Source organism: Sapajus apella, unplaced genomic scaffold (assembly GCF_009761245.1).
Source record: "Sapajus apella isolate SASKATOON/1434 unplaced genomic scaffold, GSC_monkey_1.0 scaffold28, whole genome shotgun sequence".
In the NCBI taxonomy this organism is placed as follows: Eukaryota; Metazoa; Chordata; class Mammalia; order Primates; family Cebidae; genus Sapajus; species Sapajus apella.
This window is the reverse complement of record NW_022436968.1, coordinates 29126-54453: the sequence shown is the minus strand read 5'-3', so window position 1 is coordinate 54453 and position 25328 is coordinate 29126. Positions and strand designations below refer to the sequence as shown.

The following is a 25328-nucleotide window of genomic DNA, read 5'->3' as shown; positions in this document are numbered from 1 at the left end:
ATTAATTGCTGATTTTCCTGGATATCTGTGAATATACAGATTATCTCTTAGGGATGACAAATAAATAAACCCTTACAGAGTACTAGCTTAGATATTAGCCCCCACAGCACTGTTCCTTACCCTGGTATGCTACTACCATTCTTCTTTGGAAAACCATTTTTTAAAAAAAGCATAATAGCCACGTATCATTTTATCATATATAGATTCCAAAATCATAATTTCACCACTAGAAATTAGAATATCTGGTTGTAATCCCAGCACTTTGGGAGGCTGAGGCAGGTGGATCACGAGGTCAAGAGATCGAGACCATCCTGGTCAACATGGTGAAACCCTGTCTCTACTAAAAATACAAAAAATCAGCTGGGCATGGTGGCACGTGCCTGTAATCCCAGCTACTCAGGAGGCTGAGGCAGGAGAATTGCCTGAACCCAGGAGGCAGAGGTTGCGGTGAGCCGAGATCGCACCGTTGCACTCCAGCCTGGGTAACAAGAGCGAAACTCCATCTCAAAAAAAAAAAAAAGAAATTAGAGTATCTGGTAACAGTAAAATTAAAGGGTTTGAAGTTGCTGGATAATATAAGGGCATACTAACAACAATTACTTTTTATTACAGATATAGGTGTGGAGGTGTTGCTAATGGTACCTAGTTAATTGTAACACTTAGGATAAACTGAGTTTAGCTGTATTGGCAAACAATTTCCAAACTGCAGAGGCTTAACACATGAAAACTTACTTCTCGTTCCTGCAAGGTCATCTGATTCTTGAGGCAACTAAATCTCCATGCATTGACTCAGCAGTCAAGCCTGCTTACAGTGCTTAAACAGCAGCAATATGTGATTTCACTATTTTGATGTCAGGAAGAGCACCTCGGAGAATCTCACCCTGGCGGTTAACTGCTTCTAAGCTAACACTTCTGCTCACATTTTATTGGTCAAAGTAAGATATGTGGCCACCATCCTCCCACTTCAAGTGTGCACAGGAGAGGAGAACCAGAAATATTGGTGAGCAGTATTGTCTACATACTTATCTATATATTCAAGTAAAATTGGGAGACTGTAGAGGAGATTTGTAAATATACATGAAGACGTTACAAGACAGAGGGCTAAAGTATTAGGCAACGTAGCTGAGAGAAGTATAAAACCGTTAAGTTTAACCTCCACGGATTTAAAAACAAACAAAAAACATAAAAACCAACCTGCCCCCCCCCAAAAAAACCTCAGTTTGACTATATAACTCCCACCCTCCCTCAAACATACTTTAAAAAGAGAGTGAATGTGAAAAGTGATATTTAATTGTATTGACAGCTCCATGTATTTTCAGATTAAAGTGTCAAATTTTAAAAAATATAAAACAAGGGGAAAATATTTGCAGATGAAAGTGCTGCAATTGGGAAATGGCTCATTAATCACTTTTAACTTAATATAAAACATGAACATATATATTTTTAATATTGAGGAGGAAGGTCAGTGGTACATCCAGAGCCATTTTAGTATAACAATCTTTATTTAGCTTAGAAAACACAGTGAAAAACTGAAAATTTTAATAAAATGTTTTAGAGTAAGAAGCCATAATAAACAAGAGTGTGAAGCATCTCAAATTCTCCCATCTTTAATACATGAAGTGAAAACTTGTGAGGCTTAACACTAGTTTTCATGGAGATTCAATTTTTTAAAAGGGCTACCAAGCGGTGGGGCTATGTTTCGCCAGGTTCATAATGAATGCTAAACCACTATAGTTACTTCCAGCATCTGACAGCAAGGTAGCAGAGTCACTTTCATGGACCCTCGGTACTTCAAGGGCCCCTTTCTCCATTAAAAAAAATTAAAATTAAATTTTACAACTGTTTTGATATAAAGACAGATATAACACACCCTGGATTATATTCTTCCGATTTTAAAAGAAATTACAATATTTTCACAGACCCCCAGAAGTATTCTGGTTCTCAAGCAATGTGCCTCCTGTGCCTAATGGATACTTGGGTCTTGGCTAACAGTAATGGACTGCCACATTATGCAAGAATTACATGTGTTCAGTGAACAGAGTAGGGCTCATAGAGGAAAAAATGCTTCTACCCCATATTATCACCAATGTGTATTTTTAAAAAATTAATATATAGCTTTGACTAAGTTCTGCTTTATTTATTTTTTTGTGTATGGAGACATTGTCTCCTATTGCTTAACAGCTGAAACTGAATATAAGTTTTGAAATATTGGTGTCGAACTTTTATTTGAGTGGTAATAATGGACAACTAGGATATTTTCTCAATTTTTTCCAATATAGCTAATTTATATATATATATATGTATATATATGTGTATATATATATATGTGTGTGTGTGTATATATATATATTTGAGATGGAGTCTCACTTTGTCGCCAGGCTGGAGTACAGTGGCGCAATATTGGCTCACTGCAACCTCCGCCTCCTAGGTTCAAGTGATTCTCCTGCCTCAGCATCCCGAGTAGCAGGGACTACAGGTGCCCGCCGCCATGCCCATCTAATTTTTGTATTTTTAGTAGAGACGGGGTTAAACCATGTTGGGCAGGATGATCTCAAACTCCTGACCTCAAGTGATCCGAAGTGCTGGGATTACAGGTGTGAGCCACTATGCCTGACCTGCTAATGTCTACTTTTTTTTTTTTTTTTTTTAGAGTATATCGATATCTTTGTGAATATCAGCCAATATTCTTAGGTGAATTTTTTAATCTAATACAAATGAGGATGTCAATGAGTATTGACATTTGCTGATATAACAGGTCTGCTGATTTGTTATATATTAAAGAAGTTAAAAGTAACAATATTGATATTTTCCTTTGTCAATAATGATGAATGTCTTAAATTCAAATTCCAACAAAAACTACATATAATGATAGCATTTGAGAAGTCCAGAGATTCTAGTCTATCAGCTTGATGTTAACATCACTGACTAATTTCACCCAGTAATAAGAGTAAAAATGAGACTACAAATATGTAAAGGGACTAGATTGTGAGTACTGAGAACCATAAATTAAAAATAATCACAAAATAAAATTATAAAACATAATCCAATTAGTTGCTAATTTAGCATGGTCTTAGTAAATAAACAAACTTTTCGAAACAACATCTGCATTAGAAGGAAGTGGGATTATTTTCTGCAGGATCCTCCACCTCCCCCATGATTACATAAAGAAACAAATTTGGATGGACTGAGCAGGCATAAAGCTTTGGAATCGTTGAGCTGTTTTCAAAGCCCACATTTACCTTGTCTGGCCTCAAGCAACGAATAATAAGCATCCTCTGAAACTCATTTACTTTATCTTCCCATTCTTCAGGGAAAACCTCATGGTGTGGTTCCTAAAATTACAGTGTAAATAATTCAGCGTTATTTTGGAGATCATAAAGAGAACAGTATTTTCACTTATAAACCAACTTTTAGAAAAAAAAAATATAAATGAAATCAGGAATACTTGCGTAAAAGTGTAAAGTTGGGAGGTGGTTATAAAATAATGAGAAGAAAAGTTAATATACTTCAAAGGAATCAAGCAAGGACATGAACTAAGCAGGTTAATGTCAACATGAACCCTAATAAAAAGACAAAATGATCCCTATTATGAAAACAGTAAATGTGCATATGCTATTATTTTCCCTTTATTTCTCCAAGGCTCTTTTCTTTTTTTTGAGACAGAGTCTTGCTGTATCGCCCAGGCTGGAGAACAGTGGCGTGATCTTGGCTCACTGTAACCTCTGCCTCCTGGGTTCAAGCAATTCTCCTGCCTCAGCCTCCCGAGTAAGTGAGATTACAGTGGTGCACCACCATGCCCAGCTAATTTTTTGTATTTTTAGTAGAGATGGGGTTTCGCTATGTTGGCCAGGCTGGTCTTGAACGCCTGGCCTCAGGTGATCCACACACCTCAGCCTCCCAAATTGCTGGGATTACAGGCAAGAGCCACTGCTCTCGGCTGCAACAAAGACATTTCTAAAAACCTACCTACTTCTCTCATCATCTATTTACCAAAATAAATAAATATGTCAAAACAAGTAAAAAGGGCATTGTACTGAAATTTATTATTTCTTGTTTTGAACAATCTTTAAAAATTATTTTCAGTAAAGGGAGACTTGAGAATGTGTGTAATGAAGAAGCCAATCGAGAGCGATTACAAAATCATAAGAAGAGAGGCATCAGGATAGCAGCAGGAGGGGTAAACCTTGGGAGGAAGAAAAGGAGACGTGTACCTGTGAAACTTTAGGAAAAGCTATGTGGTATTTCAAATTAGAAATCTTCAGGCTTCAGTATAGTAATAAAATTTTAATTTCAAATTAGTTGACGTACTTACAACACATATTTGTTTCTAGAAAGCATTTTTATTACTAACAAGAAAAAATCCAAGAGATCACTTCCAAATATTTGAATTCATGTGAAGACATAATCTCATTATTATTTACTTTTCAAATAAAATATTTTTACAATATTTTATTTGAAAAATAAAACAAACATATTTCCATCAAAAACAAAAACAAAACAAAACAAAACAAAATCTCATTATCACATATAATACAACAAGTAGGTAACAAAATAAAATATAGGTTAACCAAACAAAACATGCTCTCCGCATAGCTAGCTTTCTTTCCTCCAACCTCTCCCAAGCAGAGCTCTTGCATGTTAAACTCATGGAAAGCAGGAAGTCAAGACAGTAGAAACAAAGGAACAAAAAAAGTTAACTAGGAATTGGAAAAATAATAGCCCTTGCACTGAAGAAAAATTGAGAGAAAGCAACAAATACTATATATCCCATATGAGGAACTATGAATATTATATCTGTGTCAATTATAATACTCCCCAGTTAGCAAAACAAGGTCTCATGAAAATTATTTTAGAAATACTGTATAAGCTTTTTCCTTTTCTCAAATGACAAAAAAAAAAAGAACCAAAAATTGTATTAGCTTGTATCCTGCATTCAGAAAATCTGAACGACAGCTGTTTCATAAACTTTAACTCATCTGCTATTAGGATTGCCAAAATCCACACTAATAATGAATAAAAACCTGGCATGGAAATTCAACAAAAATATTTTCAAGAACCACGCAGCATTCTTGCATCTTAATACTTTTCAAGGAGTTTGAATGGAAGTTCAAATAGAGCCACTGACTTAAAAGGTGGGATAACATAACTCAAAGCTTGCACTCTAACATGTGACCGGTTTTTCAAAGCTTATTTAAACCTTGTTTTATGAAAAGATAAGTTATTTAACATCCTTTTCTCCATTTAAAAACATAGGAATAAGCAAGAGGGTTAAAACATACCAAACTATCATATACTTTCTTCCATCCATCCTTTAAGCGCATAAACTCTCTACGAATGGTTTTAAAGGCAGGCAAATCATCTAATCGACATATTTCATCCCAGGATTTTTGAGGAAGCCATGTACAAGGGTTGGCATGAGGATTATCCAGTCCAATGCCACCAGTTAGCAGAAATCTCCACTCCGCTTTATTAATCTTTGGAAAACAAGGCAGCAGGAAGAGCCAGAAATGAGTTCATCATAAACTAGTAAGCTTATGATCACTATATTAAAGAGTGTTGACTTGCAAGTTTCAGATGTGGTCTCTGAATTTCTATAGCTCGTGATATAGCTCAGTATTTATTCATAAGAAACCAATATACTCATTAAAGCAGTTTTCAAAATGGCTCCATTTTGGATAGCTACTTTTTTACAATTTTTCCTCCAGAATTACTTGTCTAAATGTGAAAATCTGAATATATTCTATTCAAATACACGTTTTCCAATATGACTGCCTAGAGTCCTACTGGCTATAGAAATTGTAGAAAGACAGAAACCCATCAATGTGCCATGTTTTCAATTATTCTCCATAAAGTATAATGAATTACTGCTATACAATTTTTGCAAGAAATGCAAGAGTAAAGTCTTTATTTCTTCAGAATTCAACCGATACATCACCATATGAAATCCATAAATCTTAAACATGTAAGTGTATAAAATAGTGACTTTACACAGATTTTAGTAACTTGCACAAGTCTTTAAAAACATTTAGACTACTTGGTGTAAATGTATCAATATTAAATAAATTTATATACATAGCTGTATGAAAATCTAATGCGATTGATTTATTTTAAAATAAAATGTACAAAAGTTCATATATTTATATATATGCATAGCTGTATGAAATTTATATGCAAAGCTGTATGAAAATCTAATACAATCAGTTCATTTTATGTCTCACTTATTGTATGTTTTATTTAAATCTCGCTTCTTGGAAATTTATTCTCCTGATAACATCTTACCTAAACTGTAATAATAAACAGGATTATTGTTTAATTACTTACAATCTTTTTATATATATTACCATATAAATCAGTAAATTAATGAATCAGTGTTATTAAGGGTTTTTTTTCTTAAAAATGGAAACAGTACTAACCGCCTGCTCATGCAGCAGTAGATTTACAGTTAGACAAAAGGAAAAAAGCAGCTTATCCTTTTCAAACAGTGATCGGCAGACATTAACATACAGTGAATAGGTAAAGTGATCCTTGAGAATCTGAAGCCTAAGGGTCAACAGAAAATAAAGGAAATAAATAAAAATATACTTTAAAGATAATGCTCTTAAGAAAAGACATTGTACACCATTTACATGTATGTTCTTCCGATAAACTTTATGGTCAAGTACCCCCAAAACAATCAAGAATCCTCATTAACTGGATGCAACAATTTGAGAGCTACACAATGTAGAAACACTTCAGTCCAATTGCATTTTACTGTCGACTGAATTGTTTTTTTAAACTTAATCTTCCTCTTGGAAAAAAGTCAGTGGATGGTGCATTAATCTTTTAGATTAAAAAGTTTACAGACTGTTTTAATCTAGAAAGCATTTCTGGGGGTAAAATTTGACCACTTTATAACAAATAATTTCAAATGTTTTATATATTAAATAGTCTAAAATTAGTAGCTTCATTAAACTTAGTATTGTGCTACTTGTAAATTCATGAAAGCTGAAGAAATCACAAAACTTGACAAACATTTTTATTTGCTAGAGACAAAACATGAAAATATGAATAATCACAATATTTCCTTTTTATTATTTATTTCTGAGACAAGAGTCTCACTCTGTTACCCAGGTTGGAGTGCAGTGACTTAATCTTGGCTTACTGCAACCTCCGCTTCCTGGGCTCAAGCCAACCTCTTGCCTCAGCCTCCCCAGTAGCTGGAACTACAGGTGTGTACCACCACACCTGGCTAATTTTTGTATTTTTTGTAGAGACAGACTTTCACTATGTTGCCCAGGCTGGTCTCAAACTCCTGACCTCAAGTGATCTGCCCACCTTAGCCTCCCAAAGTCCTGGGATTACAGACATGAGCCACCACACCCAGCCACAATATTTCCAACAACTTCCTATTATAGTAAGTGGTAACTTGTGATCTGTATTCATAATAATTCTTAATAACAACATAACACTTTAAGTATTTTCCATTAATTATCACATAAGGAAATAAATTATCACTGAATCAAATTTAAAAAATTTTTTTATCACATGGGTTATAGTAGTTATAACAGAAATGAAGAGTTGGCTGTAAACATTTTTAGAGAGGTAATGATTGACATGGATTCCCCAAACATTCCTAGCAGATCATATCTGAGGGAAAAATCAGCATAGTTTGATCATGATTAAGCAAAATTACATTGCGGGTTCTTAATGTTTCTAGGAAAAAAGAGTCTACTTGTATGACTAGATCTTGGCAATGTCCTGACTGATATTCTAGGTTGTCAATCATCCTAGCTCTTTTTTTTCCATTTTTCCTTACCTGCCTATTTTCTTAACTATTTTAACCCCTGCAGCATTCCCATAAAGAGAATTACAACAAATTGATATATCTTATTTTTAATTGGGAACTTCAAAAAAGGTTTTTGTAGAGAAAGCCTTGGCAGGGGTTGCTAAAATACAGTTGAATTCTTAGATTTAAAATAAACAAACTATTTCTGTCCCCATTATTATGCTAATAGGTTGCCTTTTCATGTATGGCACTGAATTTGTCTCACTTGTAGCAGTACTATACAATTAATACAGGGCGAGTCACATTTGGTCTTTCTAGAATAAAAAATATTTTCTGTACTTTAAGACAAGTCTCTTCTTGCAGACAGAAAGATTAAAGGAAAAATTATAAAGGTTAATCATAAGTTCAGGTTCAGTCACTAGTAAAAATGGAGACATAATATGATATTTTAATAACCTTTTAAGGTGAAAGAGAAGATTAAAATGATCATTCTCAATGCTGGGTCTCTGATTGAGTTGTGTGTTTGAATAATCTTCCAGGAAAGGAATTTATATCAGGAATCTGCAAGAAGTGAACACCTTTGTCCTAATTTTGGGATTCCAGCCTAAGAAAATATCAGTGATGCAGACATTTATCTTTACTGCAGCATTACTTACAATACAAAAGCTGGAGACTACTTAGAAGCATTTGTTTGTTTTTAAGACAGCATCACACCCTGTCATTCAGGCTGGATTGCAGTGGGACAATCATAATTCACTGTAGCCTAGGACTCCTATGCTCAAGTGGTCCTCCCGCTTCAGCCTCCTGAGTAGCTGGGACTACAAGTGCATGTCACCACACCGGGCTAATTTTTCTATTTTTTTGTAGAGACAGGAATTTACTATGTCACCCAAGCTGGTCTTGAATCCCTGGGCTCAACCAATCTGCAAACCTCAGCTTCCCAAAGTGCGGGGATTACAGGTGTGAGCCACCCCACCCAGCCAGAAGTCTTATAATATGAAAATTATGGTACATTCATACAATGGTATGTATATTGTGCAACTCCTAAAAATTATGTTTTAGAAGAATACTTAATAACACGAGAAAATTGTCTTGATGGAAGTGGAAGAAAACTGCGTAATTATCAAACTGCCTTTGCAAAATTATGACAGTAAGAGAAATCTGACATAGCTGACTCCATCTTGCTTCTAGCCTCCAAGTCTGGCTGTCTTGGTTCACTCCATGCCCAGGAATGAACCAAGACAGCCAGCCTTTGGAAGAAATTTAGTTTTCCTTGCTGAGTCCCTAAGATCGCATCTCCAACCAATCAGCATGCCCTCTTCCCTGACGCCCTGCCCACCAAACTATCCGTGAAAAGCCCTAGCCTCTGGATTTTCAAGAGATTAATTTAAGTAATAATTCCATCTTCTGTGTGACGTGGCCAGCTTCACATCAGTTAAACTCTTTCTTTACGACAATGCCAGGGTCTCAGTGTGCTGATTTTGTATGTGCAGTAGGCAGGAAGAACCCATTGGGTGGTTAACAATTACACACATATGCATATTTGTACAGCAATAGATCGATTCCAAGATATTTAACAAAACTATATCCTAGTTAGATTTTGTTTCTATATTTATGTTATTTTTTTTAGTTTGTTGGCTACATAAAGTTATTTATTCTGTTACATAAATTCTATTGCATTAAAATCTTATAAATAACAGATGATCCAAGTTACTATGGGAATTGCACAGCATATACCATACTAGTCATAACAAAATATATGCTTGGTGTCATACTTAATAATAATTATAAATAATCACTACCAGAAGACAAACAAGAATGAAATACATTTATATTCCTAAAGGGAAATAAGAGGTAATTTTAGACCAATATTAAGATTCTAAAACAGGCCGGGCGTGGTGGCTCATGCCTGCAATCCTAGCACTTTGGAAGGCTAAGGCAGGCAGATCACCTGAGGTCAGGAGTTCAAGATTGGCCTGGCCAACATGATGAAACCCCGTCTCTACTAAAATATAAAAATTAGCTGCATGATGGCAGGTGCCTGTAATCATGGAAGGCTGAGATGGGAGAATTGCTTGAATCCGGGAGATGGTGGTTGCAGTGAGCTGAGATCGTGCCACTTTGCACTCTAGCCTGGGCGGGTGAGTGAGACTCTACGTCAAAAAAAAAAAAAAAAAAAAAAAAGATTTTAAAATGATCAGGTTGGCTAGTGTCAATAGTCAAATGTTTTTGGTAGAATCACATGCTTTTGGTAGAGCATAGAATAGTCCACTCAATTCTACTATGCTTTTGGTAGAGCATGGTCCAATAACTCCCTGAAGTTTACCAGTTATTTGATGTTTTATTAATGGTTGGCAGAAAAACAAATCATTCCCATGAGAACTCATTCTCTTTTCAATTTCTGATTTGGGAGCTAACTTCTTAATTGGAAACTCTTGGTTTAACAACAAAAAAGATTAAACAGAACTGGTCAGTTTTTCTCTTGGTACAATGCTTTAGAAAACTATTGTCAGTATTTACTAAAAGGGAATATATGCATGCCCTGTGATAATCAGTTTCATTCCTGGATATACACCCACCAAAGACATGTATGTATCAGCACCAAAAGCCATGTACAGAATGATCAAGGAAGCAAAATTTCATCATAGCCCCAAGTTGGAAGATACCCAAATATGCTCAATAGAAGAATGGATCAATGATTTGTATTACAGTGTTAGGACAAGTAAAAATTAAAAATAAGAGACTTGATCCTTTCTGCTGAAAATAAGGAAAGAGATTTCCCTTCCCTCCTTTTTTTCTTAATTTAATTTAGAAAAGCCAAAATTGTAAGTACTTTTTCCTCTCTTTGAAATGTATATAAACCCTTTTGAAAATTTTTGTCAGTTTTATGACCCAGTAATGTGTTTCTTAAAGACCCAGATGCCATTTCTTTGAAATGTAAACACCAAGGGAGATGGCCCACCTGCCTCCAAGTCACTGCAGAAGGGTAGGAGCCTAACTTCAGTTTAGCTTATTTCAAGTTTCAAAACTACCTCTTGTCATATAGGTACGAAAAGTTTGGTTTTCCTCTGGATAAAGCCAATTTGCTAACAAAGATGGTCACTTCGATCGCCAAGTAAAGTTAGGATGAACTAAGTGTGATGTAATGGGTTGTATCTGCTTCGGTAATTAAGGGGGTGAGATTCCTCTCTGACTGCAATCTCTTTGCAATTGCCTGCGACTTGTATCACATTCTGTTTAACGTTTATTCAACAATAAAACTGTTTTCTTTTGCTACAGCCTTTGAGGAGAGAGTTTCTGGGCTGGGAGAAGATGTAGTTTTTAATTATACTTCCCCAACAATAGAAAACTAACAATTAAAGTAAGCAAATGCTGCACTAGACAAAACAATGTGCATTAATTTCACAAGCATGATGTTGAGGGCGAGATGTAAGACACAAGCACACGGTGTGTGATTCTATTTATAAAGTTCTAAAACTGGCAAAAACTATAACCTGCAGTGTTGGAAGTCAGGACAGTGGTCTCCCTGGGGCAAAGGGTTAGTGATCAGAAGGGGACACTTCTGAGTCGTTGGTAACATTCTGTGCATTGAGTTGGGTGCCAATTATACAAGTTTACTCACTTACCGGCAAATACTTCTGATTTCTGCACGTTTCTTCATGTGTATTGATAACTTCAATAAAAGGTTAAAATACATTTTCTCTATTTACCTTTTGGTCCCAGAATTATACTTTTAGTATTACTGAAATATACATATGGTTTTCATTGTTTCAAAATAAAAGAAGTTTAACTAAAAAGAAAATGCCACATTTTGTTTTCTAAATTTCATCTGAATCACTCATCTGGGTAAAAAGGATTTGCTTTTCCTTATATCTTAAGGGACAAAAGCACAGTAATGAAGAAACAAAGTCCATACCTTGGATGAGCTCTAACTTGATATAATGAGAGACTATAAAAGACCCATCATTATTTTTAAAGGACACAATTGTTTTCATTTTTCAAGCTTATATGAACAATGTCTTTAAATGGCAGACCAAAGCAGTTTTCTTCTCTAGACTCCAGAAAATACCTTGATTTTAAGCTAATTAAGAGAGTAACATTCTGGTGGTTATTCTTTTAACCAAGGTAGAAATTAAGACCAGTAGAAAAAAGCAGAGCATCATTTATTGTGTGGCTGTAATTTGATTAGTACTATAGATATAGTTTTGTTTTGTTTTGTTTTGAGATGGGGTCTCACTCTATTGTCCAGGCTGAAGTATGGTGGCACAATCATGGCTCACTGCAGCCTCAACTTCCTGGGGTCAAGTAATCCTCCTACACAGGCCCACACCACCATGCCTGGCTAAATTTGTGTGTTTTTGGTAGAGACAGGGTTTTGCCATGTTGTCCAGGCTGGTCTTAAGCTCCTGGGCTCAAGCAAGCTGCTCATCTTGGCCTCCCAAAGTGCTGGGATTACAGGTGTGAGCCACCATGCCCAGCCTGGGGATAATTTTTTTTTTTTTCTTGTCTCATGGAACTCCAAATCTAGTATGAAAACCAGACATGCATGTTTAATTAACTAAATTATAATGCAAATAGCTGGGAACTTTTCTAAGAAAGATTACTTAAAATTTTGTTTTACTTATTTCTGTAATCCTTGCTAAACTTGAAAATTTCAAAACTGGAATAAAGAAATAAACTAAACATTTTCAAATATCATAAAGAGAAGCTCTATCGTTACACATTTCTTCCAAATAAATAATGTACTGCCCCCCTTTCTCAATGGCAGATATCTAATTTCTTTTTAGACTCACACCTTAATTAGTCGCGTATTATAACTTGTAAAATAATCAATCTTGCTAACAAAAAGTTGCTAAGTCTAAGAACAATCAACATTTTCAACCTCTACCATGATAAAGAAAGGAATTCAATTCAGGTTTCAGTGAGATTAACATTTTAGATTTCTAAAAAAGAATTCTTAGCAGTGAATGATAAATAGTAAATTGAGTTTCCCTTGTGGGTATGAACAGTCAAGAAACTGAAGTATCTACGTTCATCTTGATCAAGAAGTTTACAAAAGGCAAAAGTTGCAATTAATCACTTTCTTTTTTCAAAAAGTAATTTCACATTTAACTCTATTAATAACATGTTTTAATACCAAACTGAATCTCACTGATTTAAAAATTCAAATGAAATTTAATTCTCTTGTAGATTTAAGTCAGATCGTAATTCCATTACTTATTATAACAGCAATATAAGGTATTTTATGTAAATAAGAATAACAAAAGAAACTCCATTACCACAAATAATCACAACAAGGTTTGGGATTTTTTTTACCCTAATACTTGACACATTTTATAGATGTCTAAATTAAAATGTGGATTTGCAACTTTTGGAATGCCAGCTCATACAGAATAGGAGTCATATTTTTGGAAAGTATTCATTACTCTTTCCATACTTCCATTCATAAAAATATTTTGCAAATGAAAAATGAAAGTAAATGTTTTCTCTTTCTAGAATTACATTATAATCCTAGATTTCTGTAAACAGTTCCTTGGCAGACTGAATTTGGACACATCTGTTCAATTTCTAACCCTCAGATTTATTTCTGGTACAATGAGTAATCAAGTTCATTTTAGGTAAGTGGCTGTAATGCTTGTATCGCTCTGAGACAACAATGGAAGCCACAAATTACTCTCTAAGTTTCATGTATTAATTAGTTAATATTAATTAGCATTTCCTTCACATACCTTTTTGCCAAAATTTCTGACTTCTCTGAATTTTCAATAGACAGGATGAAAAGGTTAATAAACCAGGTCAGTGAATACTGGTACATGGGCTCAATGTTGGCTAAATCAGCAATAGAAAAAAACAGGATGGAAGAATGGATGGCAATAGGACGATAGCCCATGCGGGTGGTGTCAATCTTTTTCTCTGTCTCTTCGGCTACTTCCTGCTTCTGAGAAATCTCATTAGCCAAAGCCTTGGAGGAAGATAATATCTTAATAGCAGTTTCATCTTCTAATATATTGCCTTCCGAAGATGAAAGAACTTCTAAAATCTTGTCTTCTATTTCTTTTAACTGCCTGGAATAAAACACAATTTCTCAGAAGAAAAAGAAGTCATTTAAAATCACTTCCACGTATATATTCTTTTATAAGAAACAAAGAGCTTGTAACCTAAAGAAATGCATCACTTTGTGACAAATATCTGTTAATGGTGATACTGTGTAATTAATTTCTTATCTTGCAAAATGTCACAAAATGGGCCTTTCTGCTCAATTTCCCTTTTTAATGATCATTTATGTGCTAACTAGAAAGAAATACGGCAAGCCAGTTTACTCTGCCATCAAGGATCTCAGCTTGGAGTGAACAGAAAGTAGCACTCCATTTATTTTATGAAATTTTACATGACTTATACAGCTTTACTCTTTCTACCTATGATATAGATGTTATGAGCAGCAAGTGGAATGCAACATATTCATTCATACCATGTTCCAGTAAAAATCAGGTTACCTCCGTTACACAATGAATACTAAAACTTTGTGGAATAAGAAAATACCCTGCCCTGACTTGTGGCAGGCCTTCTAGCTCTTCCAGTGCCTAAGAACGTGCATGTAAAAATATACTCAGTAATGCAGTTTTATAAATTAACAAGGAGGTAATATAATTCCTTACATTTTCCTGTTATATTTACCCTTGCAGTATTCCTATCGAACAAAAGAGATCTGTAAAATGTACTTTAATTCATCCTAATGATATCAAAACAAATAAGAACAGTTCTGTTTATAACATTTAAAACCTTTTATTTTCAGCTCCTTGTAATATCAAGGCTTGCTTTTCTTCTTCAAGGTCCGGCCTTTCTCGTGCCACCACAATTCCCAGAAGCTGGTCTTGCATTCCCTCAGAGGTTATCATGAAGTTTAGTAATGTTACCTATAAACAGAAAAAAAATATAAAAATTGCACCATTATTTCTATTAAAAATGCCTCTGCTTTTATGTGTCAAGTTCTGACCTTAAAATAGACTCCGTTTACTACAGAGTAGTACTTGTGAAGGTATAATTTGTAGAGACTATGATTAACGACATAGGCAAGCATGATTGTTGGATTTAAAATCCACCTCAGTTTCTCATAGTCAGAAATCTAATACCTCAAAGGGTTTGTTAGGTGATCAATATATTCTCATTTCAAACTTGTCTAATTTCTGAGAACTCTTCAACAGCAAAATTCATTAGAATCAGGTTGGAAGCTCTCTTCCATTTCAGTTGATCAGAGCAGCCATGGCATAATATAAGGTTCAAAGCCTGGCTCTAGAATCCTATTAGTTGGACCAGCTGATTTACATTGTAAGGATTCTACTGGTATCAAAAGTAAAGGAAATCTTACAAAGTGAGATAAAAAGAAACATTGTAATTACTTGTCATGAGTGCAGTATTTTTACAATCTGATAATCAGCCACTATTGTGAACTAAGGAATTTACATTTTCGTGGTGTCTATCAAGACTATTTGCTAACACCTGCTTCATCCAGGTACCTAATTGCTCTTATAGGCAGATCTCTCTTCATTGCCCACATCTCCTGGTTCTTTCCCATAAACATGCAAACATGCTCAGGTCTCTTTTTTCAAAAAAAGCAAACAAGAAACAAATCATTCTATTGCTCCCCCAATCCTTTTCAGCTATGGAATAACCTCTCTCTGGGCTTTCACAATGACACTTATCAAAAGTGTTATTTTTATATATTTTCTGCCTCCACTGAATTTCATGATACAGCCCTCTACAATCTGCTCCCTGCCCTGCCTCTGCACACCCATCCACACACACTGCAATAAACCACAGTAACTTCCTGGCTCTGGTCACCAATGAACCCATACTGTCTTGACCTTGGCTTCAATTGAAATCCTCACCTTTGTTTTTTTTTTTTCATGTATATTGCAGTCTGCTTGACCTCATGTCTTGAATCACATTTTTTTTTTGAAAGTCAGAAGGCTCTTTATTATTGCCACATATCACCAATTTTTTTACTTTTAATTTTTATGGATTGCTGGGAAAGGTCTTGACGGGTGTGTGATAGATTCTATGTTGTTTACTGAGAAACGATGGCAAGGAACACCCAGCCATCCCCAGGCAGAAAACTCCTAGAATAGTAAGCAATAAGTACTGGTCATGCACTAGTTAAACCAGTTCCCAAAACACAGGATACATGACCTTGTACCCATTGCTGACTCGCAAAGAGTGCTTTCTAGCTTATTTCTATTTTAGTAGTGAACTGGCACTATTGCCTGTTTAGTCTATCTTCATTCTATGAAGAAACACTGAACACCTGCTTATTAAAAATAATCACTTGTTCACAAAGAATAAATACGTGGGTCAGAGTCTGCTCTGGGCTTTCAGCTGGGAAATGCTGTCAGTCCCTTGATGGTCCCACTGTGTTTCCCACTTTTGCACTCTATCTTTGTGTCTGTTTCTTAATTCCTCTAGCGTCGCCTGGGTTGGGATCTCCACAACCGATCTGGTCTCAGTACATGGGTATACGTCTCTCTCCTAGGCCAGAATGAAAGTAACTTTAGCACAGGGATCTCTTATTTGACTTCACAGCTTGTTTGGCACAAAGTCATGTTCCCTTCAAACTTATTGAATGACCAATCAGAATGCCCACATTCCACATTCATAGAGCTGCTCTCTGCTACTTCTATTTCCTAAGATTTTAGTCACTTGATGATTCTTCCCTAAGGCATTTTATATAAAGTAATAGCTACTATGAATCAGGCTCTATAATATAAAGAAAAGCAAGATACAGTCTGGTCCCTGACCTCAAAAGTTTTTAGCTGAGCAAACCGAAGAACAAAGAACATCCAATGGGATAAGGACTCTGAGAGTGGTAAGCTTGCAATGCTACAGGAGCACAGAGGGTACCCAACCCAGAACAGGAAGACAAAGAGGGCTTCCCCCAGGCAAAGGACACCTGAGTTAAAACTTAAGAGTGACTGGCAGCTAGTCAAGAGAAAGAAGAGGGCAGCATTCTACAGGCCACAAGATTTCAACCTTGGCTGCTGACTGGAATATACTGTGAAATTTAAAAACCAGTAGTGTCTGGGTCTTAAGTCCAGAGAGTTTTATTTAATTGGTCTGGAGTGTGGCCTAGGGAGTTTAAAAACTCCCCAGATGATTTCAATCCAGGATTGAAGAATGATTGCTCTTGGCAAACGAAACAGCATAGACAAAGCAGCAGAGAAAGGCAAAGCATGTTTAGAGGAATCTGTTCCACCACTGGAGAGTGTTCAGGTAGGACCCAAGGAGCACCCTTCATCTACTACCTATAATTGAAGGCAAACATTCTCTACCACATGTATCTGAGAATTCAATGTGTGCAGTCGGCAATATTAGAAATACTTGTTTTTTTAACACAGGAACAGAAAATCAAACGCTGCTTGTTCTCACTCATAAGTGGGAGTTGAACAATGAGAACACAGGGACACAGGGAGGAAAACATCACACACCAGGGCCTGTCGGGGTTTGGGAGCAAAGGGAGGGAAACATTAGGACAAATACCTAATACATTCAGGGCTCAAAACCTAGACGACAGGTTGATAGGTTCGGCAAACCACCATGGCACATGCATATCTGTGTAACAAACCTGCACATTCTGCACATGTATCCCAGAACTTAAACTAAAAAAAAAAAAAAAAAAAATGAAATGAAATACTTGTTTTTTACCCTTGAAAATTCTATAAAAATTTCAGCAACTACCACAAACCATCAGAGGTGACTCAGTGTTTGCTCCTGATTTCATCATTTTCCTAATGAAAGGAGGTTTTTAAATAGGGAATACTTTTTCAAACCCAGGTAAAACCACTGCATTCTATATGTTAGTGACAATTTTGTCCAAAATTTTTAAATACATTTTCTATCACGATCTAAATTGTAGCAGCTAAAAAATGCCATTTTGGCACACTGAAATCTAAGTTTTTTTTTTTAAAAATTAGAATTTTAATTCGAATTTTAAAACCTGTGAACTAGTAGAGAAGAAACAACCCCATGGGCAAACTACCTATATTTAGCAGGTTATAATCAACCAACTCTAACACACAGGCAGCTTATCAGAAATATTTATTTGCAAGGCAAAAGCATTGTTCTTGTTTTTATGTTTCATTCCTTCAAGCCTCTGCTAGTCTATGATGTACCTTGTGTGGATTAGAAAAAGATGTCGTCTGCATGCAGAATCAGCTCCACACCAGGCCAATGCCTAAGAAACTTGGGGCTAGATTTCAGCCCTCTTCAATTTCACCTTGTGTTATGTACAAACTGCACAACCATAGAAGCTGCCATCACTCTCCCTCCTAATGATAAGCAGTGTGTCCCTACCAGTGGAATGGTTTAAAAAAAAAAAAAAGGAAGGGTCAAAAGTGTTATTTTTCTAATCTTAATGACTTATTTGTCACCTTTGGAGGTTTTGCCTGATTTATAAATTGTTTGCATTGCCAAGGTACAAAGGTTTTCCTTTCTTACAAACGAAAAATAGGTAATGCTGTTACTGAGGTTGCTGTTCTACTTCTGTTTTTCGTCTTTTCATCTGTTGTTTCCTGGTGGGCAGGTCTATGCAGACCTACCCCTGACATCAGCAGAAGCAGAGGCTGAAGAAAGAGGCTGATATATCCAGCTTCTTAGAAAGAAACATTTAATAGGGACTTATGGAACAGAAGCCATGTCTGTGTCCTGGGCGGCAGCAAGACAAGTCGGTGGATCCCTTTGCCATTACCCACAAGACCCAGGGCTCATATGCCACAGGAAAAGTGATTAGAAGGGATGCGTAGAATAATTGAAAGTTGTTTGACCGAAGGGCAGGACGTATGGTAAGTACCCGCTCTTATACAAGGCACAGTAGATAAACTGGAAATCTTAGACTGTTCCCAAAACAGAGGTTAATCAGAAGACAACTTCGTGGATTAGCAGCCAAGATGCAGCTGCTTCAGCTCCACACCTCTGTATTCCCAGCTCCTGCTACTGGGTGGGAGATATTGTGCTTCCCTGCTTTTACATATAAGAAAATATTTCCTCTGCAGGGACAGAGTAATTTTATTTTTCTAAGAAAATGTCCTATTCGTGGCCAGTAAGTGTAAAAGAGCTTCTTGCAAAACCCCTAGGAAGGCGACTTCCTCCTTCCACCTACACCTAGGCACCTCCTCAATGGCAGGTATCATCTGGGTTAAACATTTCCCCCACCTGCCCCATGGCAGACCTTGGAGGCCACTAACTACAGACTACATGGATATAATCATAAATTTATGAGATAAGTACTTTTTGAAATTGAGCAATTTAAAAAACTCGTTAAATGTCATGTAATTCTCTACTGCTTTGCCATTTATTCATGGAAAAAATATAAAGCTTTCAAGATATTTTCCCTATTGGCATAAGCAACCAAGTCCACAGGTTACATTTGCTTTAATCCAAAAACCATAGGCACAGTGGTAGCAAAATGCATGTTTTACAACTTTTACTTCATTGTGTTCAGACACAAGGAGGTATCCATTCATATTCCATTAATGTTGGGTCTTTTCACAAGACTTTTCAAATCAAGCCATTTGTTCTCAAATAAACATTTAAGAACATAAAATATGGTTTCATAATTTTATTTTCATTTAGACTCAAAAGGATCATACCAGCATGACACCATCCCTTGGGTGCTTTTGAAAGCAAAAGCACGTAAAAGATCCTAAAAGTGGAATCCAGAGGAAGTATTATAATTTGTAAACGAAAGCAACTAATTGCCTCACTATGTTTTCTAATCCCTGTTTAATCAATTCCAGCAATTAAAAATAATACAGCAATAAGACACTCTAGGGATCTTAAGGGTTTTGATACTGAATCATAGGTCAGTTTCCTCCTCACAGTGTTTTATGACTCCTACCATAACCAGTTATTAGTGAACTAAGAATTGTTGATGTTATGTGTGATAGTTTCACGTATTTTACTGAACAGTAAAAAAAGGTTTTCCATGTCATTTACTTAAACATTTTTCTCTAACACAGCTCTGGGATTTTATCATTTCCTTTTTGCTTCATTCTTTTTTTCACTTATATTTAAATGTTAAATAATATTTCTGATAAGTAACACTCCATAGTAACACCATCTATTGGTCTTATTCTAAGTGTTTTATGCAGATTAATTTATTTAATTCACGTCACTCTATGAGATAGATATTTATTATTCCCACTTGACAGATGAGATAATTGAGGCACAAAGAGGTTGAATGAAATGTCCCAAATCATACACCTGGCAAGTAGCACCTGAATCTATGGCCTTAACTACTACTGGATGTTCCCTTCCTGAGCAGGTAAATACATAATAGATATTTTAAGGTGTTTAAATACGTTGCACTTTAATTAATTAAAAATAGCCAACAATTTCCATGTTTTAACATTCTGTTTTCAAAATTAAGCTCAAGAGTCACTCCGTTTTCCCCTAGTCTTCCGCTAGTCACTGAATGCCCAACCTAAGTATGTCCTCAACTCTGAGCTCCCAGGACACGGTGCAGTTCCTCTGCGTCTTCCTAATCACACAATTCAGTCACTTGGCATACACATTATTTATAAGGCAAACCTCTAGAGAGAAGGGATCATATTTATTCATCCTGGAGGGAAAAAATTACACCGTCTCGATCCTTTCTCTGCCTCTCTGCAGAGAGATGCCCATGTTAATTTAAATACCTCCAATAAAGGCAAGTATTTGAATTCACTATATAACTCTTGCTTCTCTATATACTTTCAAAATCTAAATAAGCATTTCTTAATGTCTTCTCCTGCTTGCTTCTGCAAATGAAAGCAATCCTTCATTCACTCATTCGCTCACTCCACAAACAATGAATGCCAACTGAGGCTAAGAATTAGGAATAAAAACAGAATAAGGTGTAGCTTGTAAACCTAGGAGCTCAGCTGCAGATCAACATCTCAGGACATTTTAGTCACGGACTAAAACCTGAAGCTAAATTCACTCTTTAAAGGAATTTTTAGTATTCTAAAAGAACAGTGATTGAAAACAGTTCTTTTAAGTAATTACATACAATCAGATAGCAGCAACCTTAGTCTGAGAAAGAAGAATGGAGTTCTGTTTCTGAATTTCAATTCAATCATTAGCATATTATCATTTACTATAAAAAAGAATGTGGGTATATGTCATCTATTTTTAACAATGAAAATCTAAGAATCACATCAACTGTAGAAATTTGATTCTGATGACCCTTTTTTTTTTTTTTGCATAGCACACTAAAGGTTCCTTTGTTATTTACGTGTACCCACCAAAGCAACATTTGGAAATTATTATAGCAATTTTGGGAAATACCTAAATAGGACAAAATCCATTTTTCTAAGGAAGGCCTGTTCTTTTATGACTCAGGAGGAGTATATAGTCACTACTTACAAAATCTTATAAAGAAACATTCATTTTATATACTGGCCTTTACTGATGTTTCAGGAAGATAATGAGGATTTCTTAGCTTGGTAGTGATATAGAAGCGGAAATCAGGCGCATATTCAATTGTAGAGTCCCCAAGCCGGATACATGTACTCCCGCCCTGCTTAAAGGTTTGTTTTAGTAGAAGAGGTTCCAAAATAGGATCTAGTTCTTCGCCAACATTTTCTAGCAACACTGGAGTAAAATCAGAAAAAGATTTCATGTTATTTTAAATATTGACTATAAACATTCAACCCTCCAAGTTCTTCCTGCCTTATAGATAAATTCTGTTCCTAGTTACCTATAAAATTATTTCTGTTGTCTGAAAAGTATAAAGAAATAATGCCATAAAAATAGCAGCATTCTGTGGGAAGGATTTAAGTGGTAGGTCTACCTAGTCATCCTGCCTGCTTTCTTTCTCTGGGATCATAGCTGCCTGGCCTGGAGTTCACTAAGTGTTCAGGTATTATGGCAGTGAAGTTTAACCATCTGAGACACCAGAGAAAAGGCATTCCAATTATAGTTACTTAAATTGTTACTGTATTTTTAATTATTAAAGATGTTTATTGTAGAACATCTGGAAAGTTCAGGAAGGAAGGGACAAAGAAAAAATGGAAAACTGCTACTAATTAGATTTGCTTAATTTCTCTACCTCTCCCTAATATTTTAATTATTGACTCCTACAGTATATAGATAGAAAAATGACAGAAAGGCCAGGCACAGTGGCTCATGCCAATAATTCCAGCAATTTCAGAGGCTGAGGCAAGAGGATTGCTTGAGTCCAGGAGTTCAAGACCAGCCTAGGCAACATGGCAAGATCCTGTCTCTACAAAGAAAATACAAGAATTAGCCAGGTGGCAGCTACTTGGGAGGCTGAGCCGGGAAGACTGTATGAGCCTAGGAGGTCAAGGCTGCAGTGAGCCATGATCAAGCTACTGCCCTCCAGCTTGGGCAACACAGCAATATCCTGTCTCAAATATAAATAAATAAGAAAAAAAAAAAAAGAAAAATGACACAAACTACCTACAGTATAACTGTTGAATAAATTATTTCTCTCTAGTATGATTTATCTTTCTCCACACACAGTTGAGACTAAACAATATATTGAATTTTGCATCCTAGTTTGTTTGACTTACAGCATAAATATTTCCCCATGTTGTTGAAAACTCTAATAAGCATGCTTTTAATTACTGCATAATAGTGTATCATATTAGTCTTCTCTCATTTTTTAAACCAGTGTTCTATTATTAGATATTTGGATTGTTTCTTGTTCTGAATATTATAACAAGCACTGTATAAAAAAACTGCATTTCAGAATATTTTCCTCTAATAGCATTCTAGAAGGGGAATCCCTGGTTCAAAGATCAGTGACATTTTAAGGCTAATGATATCTTTGCTTAGTTAAAGTCTTATATTTTGGTGTTTGGGGTGCTATCAGCCAAACTTGGATGATGGCATTTTGTAGAAGTCCCTCAAGAGATGGGTGTGCAATCCGGATGGGAAGGAAGGGGCTCAGGGTGCTGGGGCGACAGGTATTTGGATCTCAATTGCCGTGAAAAGTGCAGACGTATTTTCTCCTTCCCACAGGTTACTCCTGGCTAAATGAAGTCCTAAAAATGTCTTCTTGGTGATTTCCGCCTCTGCTGAGATCTCAGCCAAGGCAGGCATGTCAGATTATTTTTAAACTCATTTTTATTTTCTATTGCATTAAATGGTTATTTTTCATGGTTAAATATGAATTCATCATAATGTATTAAATATGTTAATTTTGTATTGTTTAGATTGCTTCCACTTTTACACTATTATTAATAGTGCCACAGTGAACATCTGTATGAATAAACCTTTGTATTCATTTCTAATTACTTAATCAGGCTAGAGCCCTAGATGTAGAATTAATAGTCAACAGTTATGAACATTTTAAAAGCTATTTATATTGCCAAGTTAATATTCCTGAAAAGCTATACAGATTTCTGAGTTGCAGTGAGTACTCATTTTGTTGTTTGCTTTTAAACCTATTTTTATAAAATACCAATGTATTTACAAATGCTGAACACCATTCTGGCATTATATTTTCTTGTCATCCTTATAACTTTAAAAAGCATGGTCTATTATTTTGCAAGTTTTACATATAAAATAGGACAGGCAATCAAAATAAATTTTTCAGTAAAATCAGCTGGTAAATGACAAAGCAAGGCAGGGACTTGAACCTGGCTGTCTGGCTTCTTCACTCTCTTAACCACTGTACCATACTGTCAGCATTCAACAATGTATTTGTGACTTTTATGATTTGATAGGTTAAAAAACACTGTTAAAATTCACATTTTTGGCAGGGTGTTCTTAGCTGCTCTTTTTCTTGGAAGTGTATACTGACATACTTGACCATTTTTTCATTATAGGACATATTATTTACAATTAGCTTCAGTGACAAGTGTCAGAAAACCCATAGCAATGACGACAAGGAGAAATTTATGTCTCATATACAGGAGAGCCCAAGTTAGTCAGCTCAAGGCTGAAAGGACAGTGCATCTAAACAGTGAGTGATCCAAGATCCTGCCATCTTGCACCTTCACTATTCTTGGCATATGGCCTTTTAAACCACATCCACATTCCATCCATGAGAAAAAAAAGAAGAAATATCCTTTAAGGATGTTCCTTGGGAGTCACAAATGGCACTTCCACTCTCATCTTGTTGGCCTGAATATAGTAATTTGACCAAACCCAACCACAGTCATATGACCATAAATAACCACAACAGAGGTTAGGAAATACAGTTTTTTACTCAGGATACAAATAAGTTTCATAAGTTCAAACTTTTTCAAGTATTTTTTCCATTGTGTATTTGCTTAGGACATCTTTTCCCATCAAAGGACCATGTTTCCTTTTAGCATTTATCTTTTGTTTTTCTTTCGTATTTACTTTTTAAGCTCATCTGGAACATATTTTGGTGTGAAGTGAGACTCTGACTTAAAACATTTTTCCACAAAGCCAACTTTTCTTATACCACTTGGTAGTGTGATGAATCATTTTTCTGTTGGTTTATAATGCTTAATTTATAGTGCATCAAAGGCTTACATATGTTAGGGTTCATTCCAGAGCTTATTCCAGTTAACTCCAAGCTTACTCTTCTGAATGTTTTGTGGCTCATTACTCTCTTTTCAACTAGGTTAAGTATTATTTTCTAAATAATACTAAATTTAGATGCTAAATTTTAATACTAAAAATTTCTAAATTTTCTATTTATTTCTGAAAGTTTACATCTTTATAACTTTTAGTTTTCCTATCAGAGAAAAAGAGATGTCATACTCAAGCCTTCTCTTATTTGTATCCTAATTTAAGCCATAAAACTATAATCCAAATACCGTAAGACAATAGGGTATTATATTTCTTGCCTTGATATTTGATAAAACTGTGAATTATTAATTTTTAAGGTGTATCAATTTTTAAAGAGTTCTTAAGCTGAAACATAACGAGAATTTAATGTTCTTTTCAAATTTCTCTTCCATGTAGGACATAATTTCGATTTTTTAGTTATGAATTATCTACATGTGAGACTTCAGATAAACAGAAAATATCTTCTATAACTTATGTCCAGCTCTGTAGCACATTTTACCAAAAGTAAACTCAACAATTACTGAGCACCTATCAGGTGCTCTCAAGCAGCTTGTAGAAGAGAAACAAACGGTTATGCACATAAAATAAGGGAAATCATGGAAATGCATCAAAGTTTCAGTGTTGATAATTCATTGGAGGGGTGGAGATGTCACAGAAAAAAGTGGTATTTGAGCTATATTTTAAAGGATAAAACTTAGAGGAATTCACCAGATGGACGGAAGAACACAAACAAGCTAAGAGAATAAAGAAGTGCCATGTTCTTTTAATACTGGCTGCTCCCAAGTACCCTGCACTCCCATCTTCTAATCCTCATTTTGCCTGTAATCTCTTTCTGCCCCTTTAACTTATAAGCTTCACGAAAGTAAAGACTGAGTCTGTCTTATTCATGCTGTTTTTAGTATGTACCACACTGCCTGGTACATGGTGGTTGTAAAATAAATGTTAATTAAATGAATAAATGGACAAATAAATGAGCAAATGAAAGCAGCATTAAACCAGTAGTCTGTATCCCTCATTTGTTATA

The 25328-nt window shown here is 35.5% G+C and overlaps 1 protein-coding gene across 4 annotated transcripts in view; it reads right to left on the bottom strand.

Moving 5' to 3' along the window:
- LOC116560993 (dynein heavy chain 7, axonemal) overlaps positions 1–25328 on the bottom strand; it is a 107691-nt gene that overhangs the window by 57940 nt on the left and 24423 nt on the right. For all 4 annotated transcript variants that reach the window (XM_032292579.1, XM_032292577.1, XM_032292578.1 and 1 more), the window contains exons 7-12: positions 21198–21388; positions 14546–14679; positions 13495–13830; positions 6414–6540; positions 5280–5474; positions 3240–3332 (exon numbers count right to left, since the gene is read on the bottom strand). In XM_032292579.1, the coding sequence (XP_032148470.1) occupies positions 3240–3332; positions 5280–5474; positions 6414–6540; positions 13495–13830; positions 14546–14679; positions 21198–21388 (1076 nt within the window). The remainder of the gene's footprint in view (positions 1–3239; positions 3333–5279; positions 5475–6413; positions 6541–13494; positions 13831–14545; positions 14680–21197; positions 21389–25328) is intronic.